At 42.6% G+C, this 22,640-nt stretch overlaps 1 protein-coding gene across 1 annotated transcript; it reads left to right on the top strand.

Annotated features, from left to right (window-relative positions):
• Nucleotides 1–11,565: 11,565 nt before the first annotated feature.
• NIPA1 (NIPA magnesium transporter 1) lies at nucleotides 11,566–22,531 on the top strand. Its single transcript, XM_038144056.1, has 5 exons — nucleotides 11,566–11,859; nucleotides 15,083–15,130; nucleotides 19,063–19,153; nucleotides 20,364–20,524; nucleotides 21,811–22,531. Exons 1-5 carry the CDS (start codon nucleotides 11,700–11,702, stop codon nucleotides 22,320–22,322), a joined length of 972 nt encoding a protein of 323 aa, XP_037999984.1. The 5' UTR covers nucleotides 11,566–11,699; the 3' UTR covers nucleotides 22,323–22,531.
• Nucleotides 22,532–22,640: the final 109 nt, after the last annotated feature.

The following is a 22,640-nucleotide window of genomic DNA, read 5'->3' as shown; positions in this document are numbered from 1 at the left end:
TCAATCTTTTCAAAGACAGTAGACTTCTGATAACAACATTGTTTTATCCTAGTCTTCCCAAGCATGTTAGATGCAGCACAGAAATGGGGAAGTAGAGAGCCATCCAAGGCAAACCAACTATTTAAATACAGACCCAGCTAAACTGATGGTAAGTTTAGATGTCTTGGAACCACAGGCACAGATCAGCATCCAGAAACAGCTAAATCTGAAGCTAGTAAATGTGTTCATCTTGCTGAAGCAATGATTTACTCAGAAAGTGCATGTATTAGAATTTTCTATTCTGTCATTTCATACCTGTTTAGTTCCTCAATGAATTTTAGACTTTAAAATGTAAACTGCATGTTTACCTCTATTATTTTTAAGAAAAGTTAATAAAGAAGGTGCTGCCTGTTAGTTATCTAAAATGCAGGATATGAGAATCAGAATGCAATGACCTTTAGAAATGAAGTTGCTCAGTACCATAAAATTTTGTTTGTATGCCATGACTGGGTGACATTTTGTTGTGCCAATTTTGTACTTGGCAAAAACTTCAATTAAAAAACTATTCTTCCAGGCTGTTAGTGACAGTGGTCAGCCTATTCTCTGTAATAATTTTTTCTCATGAGGCCAAATTCTGCCCCCCACCAGGTGGCAAGCAGTTTTTACTGTCAGAATTACCCCCTTTCACCACAATTGCTGGCACATTTTCTTGCTGGGGAGCAGGCTCCATGGCTCTGGAAGACCTGCACTGATTGCCAGGGAGCAGCAGCAGCAGCAGAGCTGCTCTTTCAGGGGAGGCAAGCCAGGAGCTGAGGGTGACCACAGGGCAGGCAGTGCCTTCTCCAGCAGGGCACAGTCCTTGAGCTGGGCAAGCAGGGCACGGTGGTGACTGGCAAAGGCAGGGTGACAATTCAGGTCTCAGTCTTGGAGGTACAGACAGTTCAGGCATGTCAGGGAGCTGGCTGGGAGCACACACTGCTGTGAAATGGCTCATAGGCCATGACAGCAATACAGGACAGTTCAACCACCTCACATGTGTTGAAGAAAATGACAGTCCTGTCCATCTGCACCCCTAAGCCATCTGACATCTTTCAACTTCTCCGAGAAGAGAAGATCTCTGCCTCATAGCAGTCTCCTTCCTGACTCCTTCTTGTACAGGTTCAGTGCTTCATAGGTTTATGATGCAATATTGCTATATCAGCACACACTTTCGCTAGAGGATCAAATTAAAATTGCGTGGAAAGGCTAAATTTGGGCACTTTTTTCTTGGGCATTTTTGTCTGAAATACCATTTTAAACATAATTTATGTTTAACCCACATGGGCCATCTGAACTGTCCAGACTTTCAAACAGACTATAAAAATACACAGGCTACTGTTAAGTTGCTGATTCACTTTGTAAGTATTTCTTAAACTAAAGAAAAAGAATTTCACAGCAAGGACATTATTCATTTAATTCTAGCATATAGGTATGGGGTCAAAGATAATGACTTCTGTTGCATAAAAGTTCAATAATCTATATTGATCTCCCATTTTCTCTACATTTCACTGTACGAAACCTATTGCAGTAATATTTAAGTGTCTGACTGGAAAGGAGATAGAAAACACAAAGTTTCACCCTTTCAAAAACCTTAGTCATTGGAACACAGGTAAGCAACCAAAAATAGTTAGAGGAGTAAAAAAGAAGAGTTTGAAGTTTGAAAACAAATCCTAGGAAAAAAATCCACTAAAAAAACAGCAGAGAGGGAGCTCTGAAAGCTCATACAAGAAGAGGGGCTCTGTCAAAATTTGAATAACAAGCGAAAACCAGCAGCCAAAATCACAGTCTTCCTGGCTGTTATGTTCTGCATGAATGATGCAGATTGTAGTTCTTGTCATGTGGGGACAGGAGACAGACCTAAGGCTCCCTCTGTTGGAGGGAGCACCGCCGAGCACCACCCCAAAGGACAGCGGGAGCTTAACAACAGCAGTGCACTGTAATATTTACACCCAGGTGACTGCTGGGCAAGTCTGACAGGCTGGACAACTGCCAGGAGGGGACAGAGAGGGTGGGGAGGTGACACCTGTAATTTCTTCAGAGTGGACATCTGTTCTCCCAGGTTCCCTGGCTTTTTCCCTGGGAGCCAGACAGGCACTAGCACAATTTGGCCCCTATAGAGGTATTTCCTGTGGCAAAGGAGAACCCCTGTCACATATGCACACAGTGGCATTTGGGCATTCAAATGCTGCCATGCTATTTTGGAATGCTGAGAAGTGCTGCTTTTTCCTCAGCAGTGTGGAAGAAGACACACTGAGCCAGCAGTCCTCAGATTGCTTTTCTACATCCCCCTCACCATAAGTGTGCTCTGCATTTTGGATGCTCCTCCCACGTAAGAGCTGCTTTTGGTTTGGATGGATGCAGGGTGAAGGCTGGCTGGAGCATAGCAGGGAAGATGGCAAGCAGAGGGCAGAGGGAGAAGGGGACAAAGCAGCCCCTGCCAGGCTGGGAAAGGACTCGGGAGAAGGCTGTAACTGCTGCAAGCCACAGAGCCAAACCAGCACCCCTGAGCAGGACAAGGGGACAATAGAAGAAGAAGGCTTTTCCCTGCAGCTCTCAAAATCCACAGATTGCCTCAGCCACGCTTTTTTGGTGAAGCCTGCCTCTCACCCAAAGGGAGCCTTTTAAGCACTTTGCTCCCAGGTAATTTTCTTGCTTTCCTGCCTCCCCTGCTCATCTTACAGCAGCTCCCCAGGGACAGGCCATCTTCCCTCACCAGAAGATGTATTCCCCAGATCCCTAATGAAGCATCCATTATCAGTTTTAGAATAGCTCTGCTAAAATGCCATGTCCTCTCCAAAGATCATAAACAGTAGCCCACAGCCCAGGATCCAATTAATTAATTAATATGTGTAGCTTTACTGAAGAAAATTGTTGTCAGGCAATGAGAAAACCAGGAAGGATAAGAAAAGCACACATAAAACAAAGCAAAATACACACACCAAGAAAAAAAAAATGAAGTGAAAGTGTTGACTCATATTCATTATTAACTCAAGGCCACAAGAGAACAGTGCTGATATGAAAGTTAGAAAACTGAGGAAAAAACCTCAGAAGGCAGGTAGAAGACAACAGCTCATCAAGACAGAGGATTATCCTGCTCCAAGGAGTGACAAACACTGATGTTTTCTCACATAACTGACAATGGTGTGACCAAGAAGAACAGGTTGCCCTGGGGTGCTGAGGCTTGCATGCCAGACGTGTTAGGCTATTTATCCCCATGGGTTAGACCCAGCTCCTTTCTGTGTGCATCCACCAAGGAATAATCGCTGGGTACTCAAAAACCTGTATGCTCCTGCTTGCAATCCCCTGTGCATGGAAAAAGATGCCCAAACATTAGTGAACCAGTGGAAAAGAAGGCTCACAGTCCAGATGCTCAGGTGGCACCTGTATGCCACTTTCTTCTCACCACACCTATTGGTAGGTCCACTTGCCGAAACTTAAATACTGAGAAGAACTCCGTTCTGAATCTCAGAGCCTAACTCTAATGCATTCATTTCACAGTTCAGATCAGCAAGTGTTCACATTTATTTGCTTTAAGCACCACTGCAAATAGCTGGCTGTTTGTTTCTTACTTGCTAGAGAAAAACATTTCCATCCACTTTTTCTCAGCACTTCAGCAAGAGGATCATTTCCTTGAGCCACTGTGAGGTGGTAGCCCACCTTGCAGCAGCAAGGCAAGCTATGGCTCTGATTCTGCTATTATTGTTTTCTCATTTGGATTAGTTGGTAGTTTTTTGCTTTTTGAGGAAATTCTAACAGTCATGGCTGAAAACCTCCCCTGCTCTAACATGGCAGATGTTTCAGCACCTGTCATTGTCCCTGGGTACAACAGAAGATGTTGAAAGGAATGGCGGGAGGGGGAGGGGGGCAAAACAAACAAAACAAACAGACAAACAATGATTTATTTAAGGTCCCAAAGAAGGAAGTCTCCCAAATATCAATTTTGGGGGTTGGCAAAACTGAAGTCAACCAAACAGAGTCCAAAAGAAACATTAAGGTAGAGAATTATTCTGTTCCAGCTACTGTCTAAATCTCAGACAGGAGGGAGCTTCAGGCACTCCTGCTGTTCTGATGCTGAAGTAGCAATTATCTTATCTCCCTTTCACAGTGCTATTATGCAGGCAGTCTCATTTGAAGGAAAGATGTCCTGAAATAAAAGATTTAAAAATACTCTTTTGTTCACAGGTTCCTTTTAAAAAGCGTTGGTTTGTTCTGTTTCCTTTTTTAAGTGACTTTTATTTGACAAAGAAGCCTCATTATTTCATTGAATTTAAGATTAGATCATTAAACCTGAGACACTATTGTTTGTTATGGTCATCCATGATTCTCTACCATGAGATCTCATTTCAGCAGTGGTCATCATTAAAATCATAATTAAAATACTCTTAATCAGTAAAACTGGAGACAGTATGATGTATATCAAAGACCACTTTATCTCTCTGCAGTCTATACACAGGAAGACTTGCCCTGAAGGTTCCTGCAATATTTGCTGGACATCTCACATAGCCAGTAAACATTTCTCAGCACTTCAAAGTTAGTGACAGCTAAGCACAAGGATTCCTGTTCTCCAGGCTCATTCTGACAGTTTAGCACCTAATACTTTTTGTGCAAAAGTCAGTTGCTCTCAGGGTGCCAGTAATCACAACCTCCATATAGCCTGGATAAATATAGCACTGTGACAACTATCAGTAGAACTGTGAGAGGGACCAAACCCTTTGGAGTAAGTATTTGAGGAAAAAAACATTATCAAATGAATCCATAAGACAGATGTATGTCAAAGAGAGCCTCAAATATGTAAGTGAAAGAGCTCAAATAAGAAGAAACTCAGTTGTCCCATGTCCCTTGTTCCTCATCAGCTGAGGACAGGAAACATGACTTCCAATTTCACCTAAGTAGTCAGCATTCCTGTCAGCTGCTTTGCATGAAGTCAGAGCAAACTCAACCCAAACATTTTAGTCATCATTAAAACACAAATTATGTTTGGATCTATGATGAACAACAAGGCATTATTATTGACCTCTCACATACCAGGTCCTTTAACTACTACAAAAAATGACTTTTCAGCACGGACACTGACAGGGTTTAGAGAAGAGAAATAAATTTCCCTAGAAGGTGACAATACCATTCTGACCTTGACTGAGATCTTGATGCTACATTAAATACAAATGAATACAGCCTCATCTTATTAAAAGGTGCAGATCAGCATGTGCAATGATTGTGGCACAACACTGAACATCTGCTGAGCACAGTGAGATTAACCTCATGCCAAATGGTTTCCTTCCAGCGTAGGTCAATAACTACAACAGCTGGCTTTCATTACAACTCTTTAACCAGATGTTTTATATATTAAACTCTATTTTAAATATTAAATACTATCCAGGTTTCTGCTGGGATAGAATTAATCGTCTTTCAAGTAGCTGGTAAAGTATTGTGCTTTGAATTTAGTAGGAAAGAAATGTTGATAACACACAAGTTTTTCGTTCTTGCTGAGTATTGTTGATGCTAAGTCAAGGAATTTTCAGCTTCTCATGCACTGACAGCAAGAAGGCTGGAGGGGCATAAGAAGTTGTGTGGGGATACAGCTGGGACAGCTGCTCTAAAAACTGGCCCAAGGGATATCCCATACCACAGGGCAACATGCTCAGCATATAAACTGCTGGGGAGAGCTGGCCCAGGGTCCCTGCTCAGAATATGACTCGGTATTCATCAGCGAGGGGCGAGCAATTGCAACACCTCTTCTAGACATCATCATTATCACCATCATCATCATCATCATCATCATCATCATCATCAATTTTCTTCCTTTTCTATCCCAGTAAACTGTGCTTATCTCAACCAATGAGTTTTCTCACTTTTACTCTTCTGATTCCCTTTCCTACCCTGGCTATGTGGTTCTTTGTTGCTGGATGGGGTTAAACCACAACAAATATTAATTACTGCAGTAGCTGCCCTGATCATAGAAAGCCTTCTTCCATCATGCACTGTCTGGTAGACTCTCCCTAGAAACAGTTTGCATCAGCCTATCATGATTTCTTCAGCTCTGTTTAGGCCATTAGTTGGGAATCCCAGCATCTCAGCATGGTTCTCCCAGAGCAGACAGACTGCTTCTTTGTGCTCTCAGAGGTAATGATGAGTGAGGTTGCAAATGTAGCTTTGCTGCTGGGAAGGTACATATTTAGTAAATGGAACATATTGCTATGGTGGCATATCATAAACACCTGGAACTAAATAACTGGGTCCCAGGAGCACAATGGCTTTACAGTTTGCAAATGCATTGTCAGTTGAAAGGGAAGTTTCGAGAGGAAAGTAGTTAAATAGGGGCCATTTTCATGGTATCCTATTGTTTGGTTTGAAGGAAAAAAAATTCCAGTTCAGATACATTGCAATGCATTTTCAGTTTTGCAACAATATTGAACAGTGAAACTCCATTCAAAAGCACCCACATAAAAATAAAATTTATCATGACATTCCAGCTTCAGAGTAGAATATGCGCTCAAGGGTACAAAGATTGATCTCTGAACAGCCAGCTGGTTGCAATATTCCTTGAGGTGTTTGCTAGAAAAGATGTTTTGCTGAAGATCAATGTTGTAGAAAATCCATACATACATTGTTGGAACTACCCAGCAAGTCTGACGAGTAAGTTTACTTGATTAATAAGTGTGCCTCCAATGTTCCTCACTTGAGAAAATTAAAATTCTTTAAAAATCCAAGGTATACCCTAAAATGTAGCTGGCCAGCTTAACAGGAAGAGACTTCCTGTAACCACAGGTAGACCACAGGTAAGTCAATGATTACTACACTTTATTTAGGTATGCAGCTTATGAAGCAAAAAAATCACCACGTCAAACCTTAAGATAACATGCAGACAATATCTGTAAGTCTGAATCACAAGCCAGAACTCCTTTTATCTCAAATATAATATTATTATGTCTATTTAACAGACAAGGTATGAGAAAAACAGGCAAATTCTTCACATGAGAGATAGCAATAAAGCCAGGGGAGGGTGGACATTAAGATGATTGTGATGGCCATGCCTTGGAAGCCCTGTTCTAAAGGTTCATGCTAAAATACTGTGCTGGGCTTTTACCACACTGCTAATGCAGGAGGAAATGGAGCTGGATCTACATATGCTATACTCATCACATGAAGATTTTGTAATCATCTTTTGGAAATCAGCATAGAAAAGAATGTCCTGGTCAGAGTTTGCAATTAATGTAGGTGAACTATAACATCTGCTACAGGATTAACTGGGAAATCTCTGCTTTCTTCTGTGTTCCTTAGTCATTCTGCAGAGCAAATGTGAGCAGACATGATGTTAATTAGCGTGGATTCTCTGCAGCATGATCATGCACGCTTATCAGAACTTGCTATCTCACTTCTGCCTGCTGCACGAAGGACAGGTTCTCTCTGAAGAGATCTGTTTTCTTGCAGAAAAGCTGAAATTGTATGGTCTGTTTGGAGTAGTCCATACTTCCTGTGTCAATAACTTAAAATCCATCTTGCACCCCCTCTTCAGGATGCTGAAGTTCTCCAAACCCCCAGAACTACGTGTGGCCACTGTCATTTAGCAGAGAAGTTGTTTTTCATGGGCAAAAGTGGCAGCAGGCCTTCATTACTCATTCAGACCAGACTTGCCCATCACTAACAAGCTTCCTTGCTCCAGCCTTGGACCCTTTCAAAAATTAAACTACCCCTCACTTTTCTGCTTAAGACTGCACTGAGTTGCCTTGATTTGCAGCATGTTCTGTCATTGAAGAGAGCTGGTGTACACCAAGGGCTACCCTTCCTCCTGTAACCCTTAGGACAGAGACACCACAGAAACTTGTGTGAGCTCAGTATTGCACATGGAAAGCAACATTTTGTTGCAGGTCTAGACAGTCAAATTCAGACATCAAGGCTGAGCTTAATTTTCAGTTCCAAACACAGAGGAGCCAGTCTTGTGGCCATTGTCAACAGTGCAGTAGAACTCAGCATTACAATTTCATTTCACAAAGATCACTGGACTTTAAAAGCCCAAATCTGGGCCCAAAGACTCAATGAAGTCCTTGTTAATGAAATAGAGAGCCAAAAAGCTGACAGGACCCATCTTTGCAGAGCAGTACCTTTCAGCAGGCTTCCATTCATTCTCCCATCCATACATATGGATGCCCACAGCAAATCAAGGCCTGGACTGCAACAAAGGTTCAAGTCCCTTCCCTTCTTTTCCAAAAGTAGGACCACCTGTACCAGTGATGTGCCACTTATCCCAAAGCCACTTTTTATACTCCTAGCAACTGATCAAGACTGTCTATAAGGGATTTTTAGGGGTTTTTTTTCTGGCCTAGGTTCAGTGGATCATTGCACAAGTCTTCATATAACTGCCCTTACTTTGGTCTTTGGTTCTCAAGAGCTACAAAAGTAGGATTGCTGCTGTCTCCTTGCTGTTTAGTTTGCAATCTCAGTTCTTACTGCTTCAGTTGCTGGCACGGTGGATCTTTATAGTGCTTCTGCCAAAGAGATTTACTGCTGTTGCTTCAGGGTCTGATTGAGCTGTTGGTAAACTTCCACCCTGCTCTCCCAGCTATTTTATAAAGAGTTTCAGATTATCTTCTCGCCTCAGTTACTGTATTTTCATTCTATGCCAGATACAGAATTATCTGATTTTCCTCTAGCCTTGATAAAACAGCCCAACAACTGATTTAATTTTTAAAAAAATCTTTTTTGTACATAAACCAAACAGAACAGAGGAATCCAAGGCATTACAGAGGAAGAAATCAATTCCTTTAGATCAGGCACAAGCATTCTTCTTCCCCCTAAAATCAGGGCAAAAACATTCTAATCAGAAAAAGTCCATTGACCCTGCAAAAAAAATGGTGTAACATCTACCAACTTTGTTCACTCACTCCGAACTCCAGCTTACCTCAATCACTCATCCCTTCCTTTGGACAGAAGAAAGTCTAACAAATACTCCTCCTGCCTCTTGGCTGACCCTAAATACCCATGCTAATGGAGGGGAGAAGAGCTTTTTGGAGGAAATGCCACATAAATCTGAGGTTCCTCCTATGCAATTTGTGTGTCCAGGAGACATCAGGCTGATATGACATCAGTAATGCTGAGCATTGCAAGGTCAAAGCCAAACTAACTCAAAGCCTGTTATTTTGCAACACGTGATGACACAGCTTGGGCAGGAGGAACGATGCTATCACAATGAAACTAAGCCCCAGAAGACTAGATGGACCTAAGGAGTTTTTATGTGCCATATATGTAATAGTTAAAAAAAGGTCATCTTATTTCCATTCAATTAATAACAGCTGTTTTCATTGAGGTACTTTTTGGTCTTGGTCCAAATTGCTTGTAAACATAATAATGCAGGTATTGGGTGAATTCAGGCTGTTTTTCAAGATATTTGAAAATTTAATATTTTTCACTGCTGCACACATTATTTTAGTCCATGACTAATCTGTAGGAACACTATACCTATTATATGGCAAGTGCAAGAGTAACTACTGGATAAGGCAGATTAAGTATGCTAGAATTACCTATCCAAATACATACTTTGGAAAGGCATATATAAGATTTATAAGTAGGATATTAGATTTATAAGTAAGATATTAAAAGGACATGGTTGGAGTGGGCTGGAGTGAAATGAACTTGAGATCTCTGGTACCTGCTTTTGTCTTGGTTCAACCACACCAGAGAGAGATTTTAAGTATAAAACTGGCCAAGTTTGATCTGGGTTTAGAAACTTGCCTGATAATTAGATGCAAAGGCTGTTAAATATATTTAATTTTTCCACTGTTCAAGCATAAATTATTTCCTGTAATAAATTTTTCTGTAGATGTTACTAGGCTGTATATAGATCAGAAATGGATATTTATAATTAGCCTGTATTTGTCTTCACCTCTATCTTTGTTTCCAAGGGTTGCTATGGATAACTGTTCTTCCACCTCCTGTGTACTCATTTTGCAGGTCTTGTGAGTCTCACAAGGATGAATCCTCTCTTCCATCACATTAAGTATTGATACAATGACCTGATGAAACAACCTAGGTGAAAATATGGGCACTACTGCAGTAAGCATTACATATCGTGCCATTAAACCTTAAAAAATCATCACAGTGTTCCTATGCCTTCCTAGGACAGCTGCCTTACGCAGTGGAGTCAAACTAAGAAATATGCAGGCAAGAGAAATATTTCCAGGAGTGTGCCTCTTTTCTAAACTCATATTTCCTGAGAATGCCAAAATATGCGCAAAGAACCATGCCCAATTGCTAAAAATTACAAAAACGTCCACTTGCATTTATATTAAGCCAAGACACCATAGCTCATTTCCTTAGACAGATGTTGCCACAGGAATCCATTACAGATTGATTTATTTCAACATATATCTGGAAATAGTATGAACCGCAGTGAGATACCTGCTACAAAATATTTTGCTGAGCAAGGAAGATTACTTTCAGCTCAGCATTTCATCTTTGAAAGACTGAGTTCTCTCAAAGAGAAGTGGCCCTGTGATAGCCCAGCTGTATTGCTGCCAAAGGGATCTCCAGCCCTTCTCTGCAATGGCAGGATGGCTTCTGTTCTTGCCCTCCCAGGGCCTGGAAGATGCTGAATGATAGCTGAGAGAGGAGTTCATAAATGTCAGCGTCTGACGTTGCTCTGTGCCATTAGAAGAGAGTGAACTTTTCCTGGAAGTAAAAGCAGATTCTTAGATTTACTGCAGGAGTGATTTCGGATCCCCCGGTTTTCAGGCAATGTGCGTGACTCCCGGCAGAGGCCAAGCTTTCCCAGTGTGTAGCCACACAGTGCCTGGCAGATTGTCCAGCTCTGCCCCTCACATTGACCTGGCAGGGTGGATGGAGCAGCAGCTCCAGGGCACGGTGGCGGCTGTAATGGCAGCCTGGACCCCCGCCTGGCCCTGCCGTCGCAACATCTCACGCTGTCGGGCGCACTACGAAGCCAACGTGAATTTTAGAAACCCCACGGGAAAGCGAGAGCGCTGGAAAGAAGCGCTGCTCCCACACCAGAAACTCCGGCCTGGCGGGACTCGTCTGTCCTGCATAACATATCCCTCTGCACGTCTTCAGCATCCCTCTGTCTTTCCGCATCCTTTCGCCCTGCTGTCATCCTCCTCTCCTTCCCTGTGCACATTTCTCCGTATCCCCCTACACGTCGTCCCGCACTCCCTGCCCATGAACGCTCGCAGCTCCGAGCTTCTGCCCGGTATCTGCCCACGCCGGGGACCCCCGACAGCAGCGGCAGCGGGGCGGCCCGGCTCGCCGCGGTGCCAGCGCGGTGCCGGGCGGCGCAGAGCCGCGGTGCCGGACCGTACAGAGCCCCGGTGCCGGGCGGCGCAGAGCCGCGGTGCCGGGCGGCGCAGAGCCCCGGTGCCGGGCGGCGCAGAGCCGCGGTGCCAGCGTGGTGCCGGGCCGCACGGAGCCGCGGTGCCGGGCCGCACGGAGCCCCGGTGCCGGGCCGCACGGAGCCCCGGTGCCGGGCCGCCCGTCGGGGCAGAGCTGCCACGGCCATGACGTCACCCTGCTGCCGTCCCCGCGCGGGACGCGCGCCAGGAGCCGCGGTGCCGCCGCTCCCGCCCGGAGCCGCCCCCGGCGCAGCGCAGCGCAGCGCAGGGCGGGTCCCGGCGCAGAGCCGCTGCCGGGAGCGCTGGGCCCGGGCAGCCGCCGCGCCTGCAGCTCTCGGCGGGGCCATGCGGATGGCGGTCGGTGCGGCGGCGGGCGAGGGGGCGGCGCAGAGCCCCGGCCCGGCCGCCGTGTCGCTGGGCTTGAGCGTGGCCGTGGTCTCCAGCCTGGTGAACGGCTCCACCTTCGTCCTGCAGAAGAAGGGGATCGTGCGGGCCCGCGGGAGAGGTAGGGGCCCGGCGCTGCGGTGGCCGCGGGTGGGAGCGCCGCTCCCGGGGCTTCCCTCCGCACCCCGCGACCCCCGGTAACCTCCCAGGTGCGCGGAGCCTCGGACCCGGCCCGTGCGGGACGGCTGCCCCGGCCCGGGCCGCCCCGGCCACCCGCGGGGCCGCTCCCTCCTCGCCCCGCAGCCCTTCCCCGCGCTGCGGCGGCGGCCGGCCCCGAGCGGAGGGCGGGAGGCGGCTGGGCTGCCCGGGGACCCGGCCCTGCGGGGCAAGGAGGACGGGCACCCTCGGCTGTGTCAGCCTGTGTCGGGGGGTGGCCGTGTCGCCTGGTGTGCGGGACATCTTCCCGGCGTCTGGACCGGGGAGCCGGCTTCAGTTTGTCACCTTAAGCGTGTTTGACATCAGAGGTCCGTGGCTGGATCGAAGCGCAAGGGAGGTGATAAATGAGCGGAGAGGCGGCAGGTGGGGGTCACTCAGGGTGTATCAGCGCCGGAGAGCAGCGGGCGGTTGTCAGCTGCGCATCAGCAACAGCTTCCTGATGTATGGTCAGAGCGCTGGTCTGTCACTCTGAAACACAGCACTGGGGGCTTGTATGTTGTCTGCACTCCTGTCCATACACAGGTTCTTCTTTTCCATGTACTTGTGGGACTTTACCACCAGTTTCTGTGGCTTAGATAGTTTCTTGCCGTGAACAGCACAATGAACCACATCTTGTTGCTTGTTTATTCCAGCACTTCCACAGACACACGCAAGTTGTATCAGTCATGTGGTGGTTTCCACTTTTTGAGAAGAGACAGATCAGTAACATAAAATAATTTATTTCTTATATTTTTCATATTGAAATCCCATGCCTCATTATTATTTCCTGAGGTGAACGTATTCAGGAACTGACTGTGCTGTCTAGACAGTTTAGCCAAAACAAAGCTGTAAATTCACAAGTGTGAAGATCTTCTGAATTTTATTTTGAAATTTGAGCTCCCCAAAGCATGCAGCTGAACAGCATTTGCTACTTGCATCTTCATGCTTTGAACATAGGAAAATGCAATTTTAAAACGTTTGTTTGTTTGTTTTTAGTATCCTGCTTTTATGTAAGGGGGGAAGACTGTAAACACAGGTTGCATCATGCCTTTGAATTGTATTACTGTGGTCAATAGCCATTTGTTTTTGTAGGTGATGGTGTCTGTGTATGAGCATGTGTCCATAAGTTCTAGGAACTCTTTTTGATGAAAAATCCTTTTTAGTTCCAGGACAAGGTATTTTCTCTGTATACATTGCATGTATGTAAATATGTACATATATCTACACATACAAATAATATACAAATATATATATATATTTATTTATATTTGCATTTCCATTGCCTGCTGCATCTAGCATGTTCAGGGTGAATGCAGTGGAGCAAAGCAAGCTTGGTACTATGTTACTACAATCTGGCAGCCTGATCTAAAAAGTTTTGGTTCTTTTTTCTGCAATGACCTTACATCTAAAGGCATCAGACAACCTTTTTGTTTTGCAACCTTTCACCTTTCCCTCCAATATGGCTGTAACCCATTTTGGTTGTCCACAGAGAGATGATGTTTGCATCATAAATACAAACCTTTTTTTTTTTTTTTTTTTTGGTAAAAGAAACAATAAGAAAACACAAGAGAAAAACAATTTTGCATCCCAAGGCAGCTGGAGGAAGTTTCAATTTTGAGTGTACTTACTCCTGAAGAGCTTTCAGTGGAGTACTGGGTTAAGTGAGTGATGGGTGTGTGCCTGGTTTCTCTGTACTAGCAGCTGTAAAACTTCCTGTTTTGAAGATATTGCTGGTGTTTGTACATCTTGCTGAGCATTTTGTAGTTCTTTCTATTGGCATGCTCAGTGAGGAGGCATCCAGGAAAATACCCCAATTTTCTCTCTATTTCGTGTTATGAAGCCGTAGGGATCTGCCTTGAATCTAGCAGTTGGAGCTGTGAGTCTGAGATGGCCAGTGTCAAATGATGTCTTCTTTCCATTGTCTTCAGCAGGTGTTGTATAATTAACAAGGAGGCACTTCAAGCCTCTTCTGTCTTCTCTCTTGAATCAATAATATAGTATTGATGTAATTAGCAATCCTTGTCTAGTTAGAAACAGCAGTGGGTGACAAATATTTTGCAAAGTTACCTTACTTGAGTCAATATTTTCTATAATTTCTGCCCCCAACAGTGTTTTTATTTTATATGCAATAACAAAAGTCTAAAAAATTGCTACACCCACTCTAAAGCTGGCCATTTTCATTAGTCATATTTCATCTATTTTCAATTGTATAGTGTGACTTCCAAGTGCTTAATACTTTATATGTCTCCAGAGTTAGTGATGGCTGTGTTTTTCTTCCATTTGGGATTTCAGAGTAGGTACTATATTGCCTACTACTCCAGCAGCTTTTGAGAGGGCATCTTCCCAAATGAATGCAGAGCTGTATTGCTAGAAAGAGGAGCAAAACATGGAAGCATGACTTGATGCCAAGTTTGTGCTCAGAGAAGGCCATGCTTTAGTTTAGGAAGTGGTCATGAACCTTGATGTTCTGTAGAAGCTGCAGTGTGCTCCACCTGGGCACATCCCAAGGCAAGAGTTTATAATCTGACAGTGAAAATAATCACCCTCCAGTTTGGGAAGCACTAAGGACAATGCAGAGTTTTTACTTCTCACTGAAACAGCGAACTATGTTAGGAATTCAGAGGCTTCAGTTGTAGCACTTCCCAATGCTTAAATGCAGGAGGATCAGGATCGGGCGACACAATGGTCCTGCCAAACCCGTGTGCCGAAACTGCCAGAACAACTTCTCAGCTGCAATTTTTCCAATACAATTTCACTGAGGTTGTATTAGCAAACTAACTGAGCCAATTCATGTTCTGTTTCCATAGGTTTACAGTTCTCCTAGAAGTGGTTCTAATTTGTATGCTTAAATGTCACGCTCAGAAACATTTGGTTACATTTTGGATGCTTTTCTACACAATACTGCATTAGTGTCACATAGGTACTTCAAACTGGAAACCAGAACTTCTGACTAACACATTTTCTTAAGAAGGTCTTACTTGGAAATATAAGTCAAATCCAAAACTGTTCTCTTTTTTTTTTTTTTTTAATCTCAGATTCAGTTGCCTTGAAGAATAGATTTAAGATGAAGGTCTTTAATAACTGAGACTGTTTCATAGTTCCAATATTGTGATTTCATATTTTTCTAATACATTTTCCTATACTTCCAGGTACTTCATACTTAACTGATATAGTATGGTGGTCTGGCACTATTGCAAGTAAGTATCTTAAAATTTTTAATTTTTTTTTAAAGAGAACTTTGCTTAGACGGTGATAGGAGACATCAGGAAATCTGGGTTTTCATCTTTAATCTCACGCTTCCTTGTCATGAAATTTCCATCCCTAGAAATATTCCGCTTTTAGGAAACTCTTACCATGGCTGCCATGCCTGGTGGAGTTTGCAGAGGCAAAGAGCTGGGACAAACATAAGTCAGCCATCTTTCCACGTTTCCAAACCATTCAGTACTTGCAGCCCTTGGCTGCCACACACTGCTCTGACTCTGGGTTCCTGCATGGTTTGTGTCTCTGTATTGCACTGGCCAGCTCAGTTTTTAATAAAAGTCAAAGCTGAATTAAAAATTGTCGCTCTGCACAAAAGGGCTCATTGAGCACATGTTATGTTTCAGATCAGAAAGCATGTAACCAGCCTCAATTAAAAAAAAAAAAACCAACAAAAACCACCAAGATTCTTTTGGTTTCTTGTTCAACAGATACAGTTTCAGTTTTGCTTTTAATCTGCAAGATTAATGCAAAGCCTTCTGTGGTGCTGATATGAGAGCAGTGTAATTTTACCCTTAGTATCTTTGTAACTCTGCTAACACCAGGTTCATTCTCTGATGTGAATCTGGAGCATGGGGAACAACTAGCTTTCTCCTCTTATATGAGCCCTAGTTCTACCCACAAGCTTAGAGTCATACCCCACTTTTACATTCTAATCCAGCCTTTTGTGAATTATTTGGAAAGTTCTGATGCTGTTTCTGAGAAGTATATGAGTCCAGTTGTGCCCCTGGTTTTGTGGCAGCAAGGTAAGTCTCTGATTTTTGGTTTTGTTGTCTTAAAGCTATGCAAAAGGAATGAAAACCAATAGATCCCTTTGAAGGACAAAGTTCCCAGTAAGTGTAGAAGCCAACAGAGCTTCAGAAGAAAAGTCCTCAGCTGATTTAAGCTCAGCTTAAGTAATTCTTTGGCAGCTTCCTCCTCTGACAGGATCACTACTGCCTAAGTAAAAGTAAATCTGTGCATCCGTCACTGTTTATCACTCCTGAGGCTCCCATCTGTAATCTCTAAGCAGAAGGAGTTAAAAAAGGGAGGGTTTATTACAGGACTTATCTTGGTGAATCAGAGAAAACAATTTCATGCTTAAAAGAGCTGACTGAATTGAATGAAGGCAAAACAGCTGAAGGGAATGGTATCAGTTGGCTTTTTCCCAGTAGCTAGATGCAGGTATTACAAAACCTCAGTAGCTTTACCAAGGAGCTGAGCAAGAAGAGTTGCTTGTGGATGTTATAGACTCAGAATGGCAGCACAGTCACAAACTGCAATAGCAAGGGCCAGGTAGGCACCTATAGGATGCAGAGAAAGGTGTTATTTGGGGAAAGGTGTTACTTGTGGAATTAGCAATACCCCCAGTTATCTGGGTGAAATGGGGGCAGCTGACATCGTTTTCTCAAGCAGAGAATTTGGAGTTTGAATGACTAACAAAAACCACATGAACTCCTATCAACTTGTTCTCATGGTATTTGTTCAGATGGTGGATAAGTGTTTCTGTGTTGGCATGCTGACTCAGCATAATGCTGCCCAACCATTTGGGGGCCCTGGAATCCACCGGATTACTGAAGACTTCAGAGGAAGGGCTGCACGTTCTGCTAAGGGACTTTTCCTTACTCTGTAGTCAAAAGAATGATTGCAGCCTGTGTACAGGTATTTCAATAAGCATTAAACTAATTAATTTGCTAATTATTTAGTTTCAGTGCAGGTTTTGATAGCAGCAGAGATGTGGCTGGTTCTTACAGTGAAAACATCTGCATTAGTGTTGTATTACAGATGGGGAGTACACTTGTGAAGTGCATCTCCTGTTTGTCACCACAGATTGGGCTGTATTTCACATTTCATAGCAGAGCTGGGGCTCCTGACCTGGTCTTTAAAATGAAACTAGCTTGGAAGATGATTTCTAGAAAGATGCTTAATGTACTTGATGCATGTGAGCTGCAAATAGACTTTAAGTTAGTGGAGCAGGCTGAAGTTAGTCTGAAATAAACTCCCTGGCATGCCTAGAATAGATATATTTTGCTGTACAGGTCTACTCCTGGTCTCCTTGCTGATGGAGACATGTCAGTGTGCATCAGGTTTTGTGTTGCAGTAACTTTGAGGGTACTGGTACTTGTTTATCATATTAAAAGCTTGGTGTGCCTTCAAGAACTGAAGTCATGTCTTGACTTCCAGCACTGATGTGTCTGATGAGGAATTTCTGTTCAGAGAGGACTGGATAGGTTGGCAGCAAAGGTCCTCAACATCAGGTAGATGGTAACAATCGCTGAGATTCTTTTTGTAATTGGTGTTAACTAGTCCTGGTCTGTCATTTGTGGTGGTAAGAGACTGTTACTACTACTGGTTACTGCTACATGGTGATGTGGAAAATCTCCAGTAAGTTCAGTTGCCTTACAATATGTTCCATTTGACTGAAGCTTTGGAAATCTACTTTATGGATTGATGTTGCTGCCATCTGCTAAGAGTTCTTTCAACAGAAAGTTAAAACACTTGACCTCCAAAAAAAGCAACCTTTTGTCCAAGTCATTTGGAAATGCATGTAATCTGCAGAAATGTAGAGTGCCAGCTGTGCACCATTCTCCATCCAAGATCTGCCCCAATGCCTTCAGATGCCTTGAAGATAATGCCAGAGTTGCTACATAGATCTCCAAACAGCCTGAGGCTGATAACAGAGTTACTCTGTTCCCAGGGACAGGGAGACCACCACTGTCTCTTGTGCCTTAGAAATGCTGCTGCTCATCAGTTTCTCTGTCTCACTCCTGCACATAGAGAAAGCCTCACTGAATTTAATTAGTATAATTTTTCCACACTCTGCAATTTTGCAAGCTTTTTGTCTCCTTCATATTTCCTGTAGGTTACACAGGTCTTCAGCTCTACTGATAATGTGAGCTAAATTGGTAAATTAATTATTGTTTGCAGAGTGCTCTGCAGATGTAAAAAATCGGATGGTAGTAATGATATTTGATAGTTGAGGGCAGTGCCAGCCTGAGCATAAAGACATCTTGGATTCTTGAAATGTTTTTAAATGCTGATAATGGCTTTTAACAGCAACTGGAAATTTGAGCTGTATGTAATTTGTGCTCAATCTCAAGCTTCTTGCCAGTTACCACAGACCCTGTAACTATGCAAGTATGTTGACCTATTATAAACTTGCCAGCACTTGCAAAACCATCTAGCTTTTATTTTTTAACTGAAAACTTGAACACATGAACTGTTATCACAGCTGTGATGTGCAATACTGTGGTATATCTTGGAATTTGCTTTTACTGGAGGAAAGAAAAATAAGGTTGAGACTGTTACTCTGTCTTGTCAGGCATGTTCTTTTTACATTTGTCAGGAATTACTTTGGATGTTACATAGTGAAAAGTTGATGTATATTGAAGAACGCTTGTGCATGTGCTCCGTGTTTCAGTAGTAGATTCCTCAGCACTGTCTTTATTTCTCCCCCAAAAACTAACACTGCTGTTAGGAACTATAATCAAGTACATTTGTTTTATGTGAATGCACATTCTAAAGATGAAACCATGAATTATATATACTTTTACCCCTCCTCATACAAATATTTGAGTGTAATACTGAGATTATAATCCATGAGTGTTTCTAATTCATAGTCTTATTTATATTTAACTAAGAGAAGTTACAAACGAGATTATTTACTGTGCCCACTTGGATACTCTTGTGTGGCAAATATAAATCCTGTATTAACAAATACAAAACTATAGAAAATTTCCAGCCATTTTGTTTACGTGCAAAATTAACATAACTAAGCAAATTGTAACATCTGTTTTCCAGTTAGGTCAGTCTTTCCCAAACAGTATTGGGCAAGTTTTGATTACTTATTTTTACCAGGGGTTTAAAGGCTTATTTCTGGTTCTCTTTACAGTGGCACTGGGTCAAATAGGGAATTTCTTGGCCTACACTGCAGTCCCAACTGTGCTAGTGACGCCCTTGGGAGCTCTTGGCGTTCCATTTGGGTAAGAGTTTGCTTTTCTTCTTCTTATCTGGATATCATTGCTACTTATGTCAGATGGACTGAGTGTTCACTGGAGGTCCACTGAGAAATGTTAGGCTTATGGCTGTTCATGATGTGTTATAATGTTACCTGTTCCTGTTTTCCCCAGGAAAGCATGGCTGGGGGAAGGTAGTGAAGTGTTTTCCTGAGTATCTTCTGCTTTTAGCTCTCACCATGATTTGGAACAGATAAACTTTTATTTTTCCTCCCTTTTCTGTAGTTGTTCTGGGCTTTTCTGCCTATTCTCTTGTTTACAGTTCCCTTCCTATGTAGATCTTTCCTTTTGTCTCACAGTCTTTCTCTTCCCAGCTATCCACTGCCCACGTGTGTTTATTGATGCTGATTTCATTTCATTGGATCTGGCCTCTTTCCAAAGAGGAAAACTCAAGGGAGTTCCTAGCACATGCATGCCCCCAGCTTCTTAGAAGTTATGTTTGTGGGAGGCACAGAAAAGGCAGCGAGTTTAAGGAGTTTAATATGTAACTAATGTTTTGTGAATAGATGAACTACAGTTGTGGAACTACTGCAGTGAAAAAGCACAACTCTTTGAAAACAAAGCTGTCTATTACCTTGAGATTTTTCTTTTGCCTGCACTGGTCATCTGCTTCAGAGTGTAGATGGCATTGCTTTATGTCTGTCTTTAGCTCTATTACTATGAAGCACACTGATGGTGCTTTAAGTACCACCTATTATGTTATCCTAGGCCACATATTTTTGCTCACTTTGGCCAGCTACATGTCTGAGCCCAGCCCTAGGATCTTTGTAACCAAAGGTCACTTTTATCTTGTGACTGCTTAGCACCTATAAAATGGGATTTTGTGACAGCTCACCAAATTGGTAGTGAGTAGATGTCTGCCTCGGGGGTCAGATGTCTGGTTGGGGGGGTTTCAGCTGTTTGGGGGGAAGGTTGAGGGGGTGATGTGGTTTTGCATTTTGGGGTGTTGTGGCTAGTTTTGTTGGGTTGTTTTGGGTTTTTTTCCTAAGGTGAGATGTCAATGATGGAGCAAAACTGCAAATGGATGAATCTTTCCTCAGATAAGTCAGAAATAAATTTTGAGAATTCATCAACATTTGATAATATTCCTTTAAAAGGGAAATTTGTATGGCACAGCAGCATTGAACATTATTAAAAGGATGTAGTCAAACTTCTGTTTTTCTTCCTCTTTTCAAAGGTCCATCTTAGCTTCTTACCTGCTGAAAGAGAAACTGAATATTCTTGGCAAGCTGGGATGTTTACTGAGCTGTGCTGGGTCTGTCGTTCTCATTATCCATTCCCCGAAGTCCGAGAGTGTAACGACTCAGGCTGAGCTTGAAGAGAAGCTTACAAATCCAGGTAGTTTGTTTTTTCATGAATTCATAATGACTTTCTGAGGTTGAGCAGGAGCACACTTGAGGAAGACGCTTACCACTTTTACCAGGTAGGGAAATTGACTTATGAAGAAATTGTGATGTGACAGAGGCAAATCAGTACAGGTTTTGTGTAAGAAAACTATGCCCTGCTCTTCTTAGAACTTGTCATATTTACTGAGATGTGTGTGCAGAAAGGAAAACATGGAGACTTCTGAAAACATTTTCCTGCACAGCAAGCTCAGAAAAATGGCCAGTTGAACTTGTAATTTTATAACATTATGAAAGACTGTATCTTGCTATTTAGAGATGAAAAGTATAAATCTGGTACCTCAATTTGTTTTATACAAAACAAAAAAAAATACTGTCTTTCTTCTCTCCTTTATTTCTTCGTGGTTTTTTAATTAAAAGTTTATACTAAATACCAGTTATGTTCCCAGATTTATTTGCACAATAAAGGTATGTAGAAATAGGCTGTTGAGACATATGCTGAAATGCCTGGTCTTTCTCACCAGCTGCTGGAGGACACATACTGGTACTAATATGTTCCAGACCCATTTTTATTTTTCTTGCTTAAGCACTAAACTGCCAACTATTGTTTTTCTTGTATTTGCTTGAAGTGAGAGAAACTCAAGCCTAATAACATCAGCTATTCAAAAAGTTTGCAAACAAAGAAAAGAAAACAAATACCTTGGTCTCAGTTTACTATTTAAATCTGAACAAAGTGCATTGGCTATGTATTTTTTTCAAAACTCTAAAGCTTGAAATGTTTTTCACTGCTCTTATGTGTGTACTGATTGTATAATGTAAATAATATGACCTCAGTTTGTTCTAACTGCCCCTACTCATGTGCTCACCTTTGTGGGATCTAACTTTATGTTTAAGCTCTTTGCTGGATCCACACACTGTGAATTATTGAACTGTTTATGAATGAGGTGTTATCCTTCTGTCTGTCATAGGAGACTTTAGGGAGTATAGTTCTAATGGAAAGGAGAATAAGATTTTAAAAGGCCATCTAAAATCCATTTCAAATGTGCCACAGTGTGTAATTTGCTTCATGGTTATTTGTTTTTCCCAAAGAACATGACAGCATCATCAGTTGTTGATGCCAGTATTTCTGGAAGCTCAGTGATTTGGGTCTATCTTCAATAGCAGATCTTAATTGTGATGTATACCTGAAAGTCACTGTTAGGACATGATTTGCCTGCTAAAATCTTAAGAAGACCACGAGTTCTCATCTTGATATTTTCTTGTTTTCTTTTTGTTTTCCAGTTTTCGTGGGTTATCTCTGCATAGTGCTGCTAATGCTTCTCCTGCTTATCTTCTGGATAGCTCCAGCTCATGGACCTACTAATATTATGGTTTACATCAGTATTTGCTCTCTGTTGGGCAGTTTCACTGTTCCCAGCACAAAAGGCATTGGGCTGGCTGCTCAAGATATCTTTCACAATAACCCATCAAGTCAAAGGGCTCTGTACCTCTGTCTGGTACTTCTGGCAGTATTAGGATGTAGCATTATCATTCAGTTCAGATACATCAATAAGGCACTGGAGTGTTTTGACTCCTCTGTGTTTGGTGCCATCTACTATGTTGTGTTTACCACCCTAGTCCTGCTGGCTTCAGCCATCCTTTTCAGGGAATGGAGTAATGTAGGAGTCGTAGATTTTTTGGGCATGGCTTGTGGATTCACCACAGTGTCTATTGGAATTGTTCTTATACAAGTCTTCAAGGAATTCAACTTCAATATTGGAGATTTAAACAAACCTAACATGAAGACAGATTAAAATATTTTTGAGGGGAAACTGGATGGCTCAGGGAAGGATGCAGAGCTGTTCATTTCTAGGTCACTATTTCAAATAGGATCCAGGTTGGTAACTACCCTCTGAGAATTTGGTGGCCTATGTGAAATGAACTGGAGGCCTCCATCCAGTTTCAAAGGAACAGCTGTCCATGTAACCCAGTCAACACAATAAACGACCTTAATTTGAACTACTAATTGAGTCAACATAGAGACTGATGTATTTCCTCACTGTAAAAGGTAGTCCATCAGAAAAGCTCTGTGAATATTCTGACAGACCTGTGTGAAGGGTTATGTTGTGACT

This window comes from Motacilla alba, chromosome 1 (assembly GCF_015832195.1).
Source record: "Motacilla alba alba isolate MOTALB_02 chromosome 1, Motacilla_alba_V1.0_pri, whole genome shotgun sequence".
In the NCBI taxonomy this organism is placed as follows: Eukaryota; Metazoa; Chordata; class Aves; order Passeriformes; family Motacillidae; genus Motacilla; species Motacilla alba.
The sequence above is the reverse complement of the archived record's forward strand: the minus strand, read 5'-3'. Positions and strand labels throughout refer to the sequence as shown.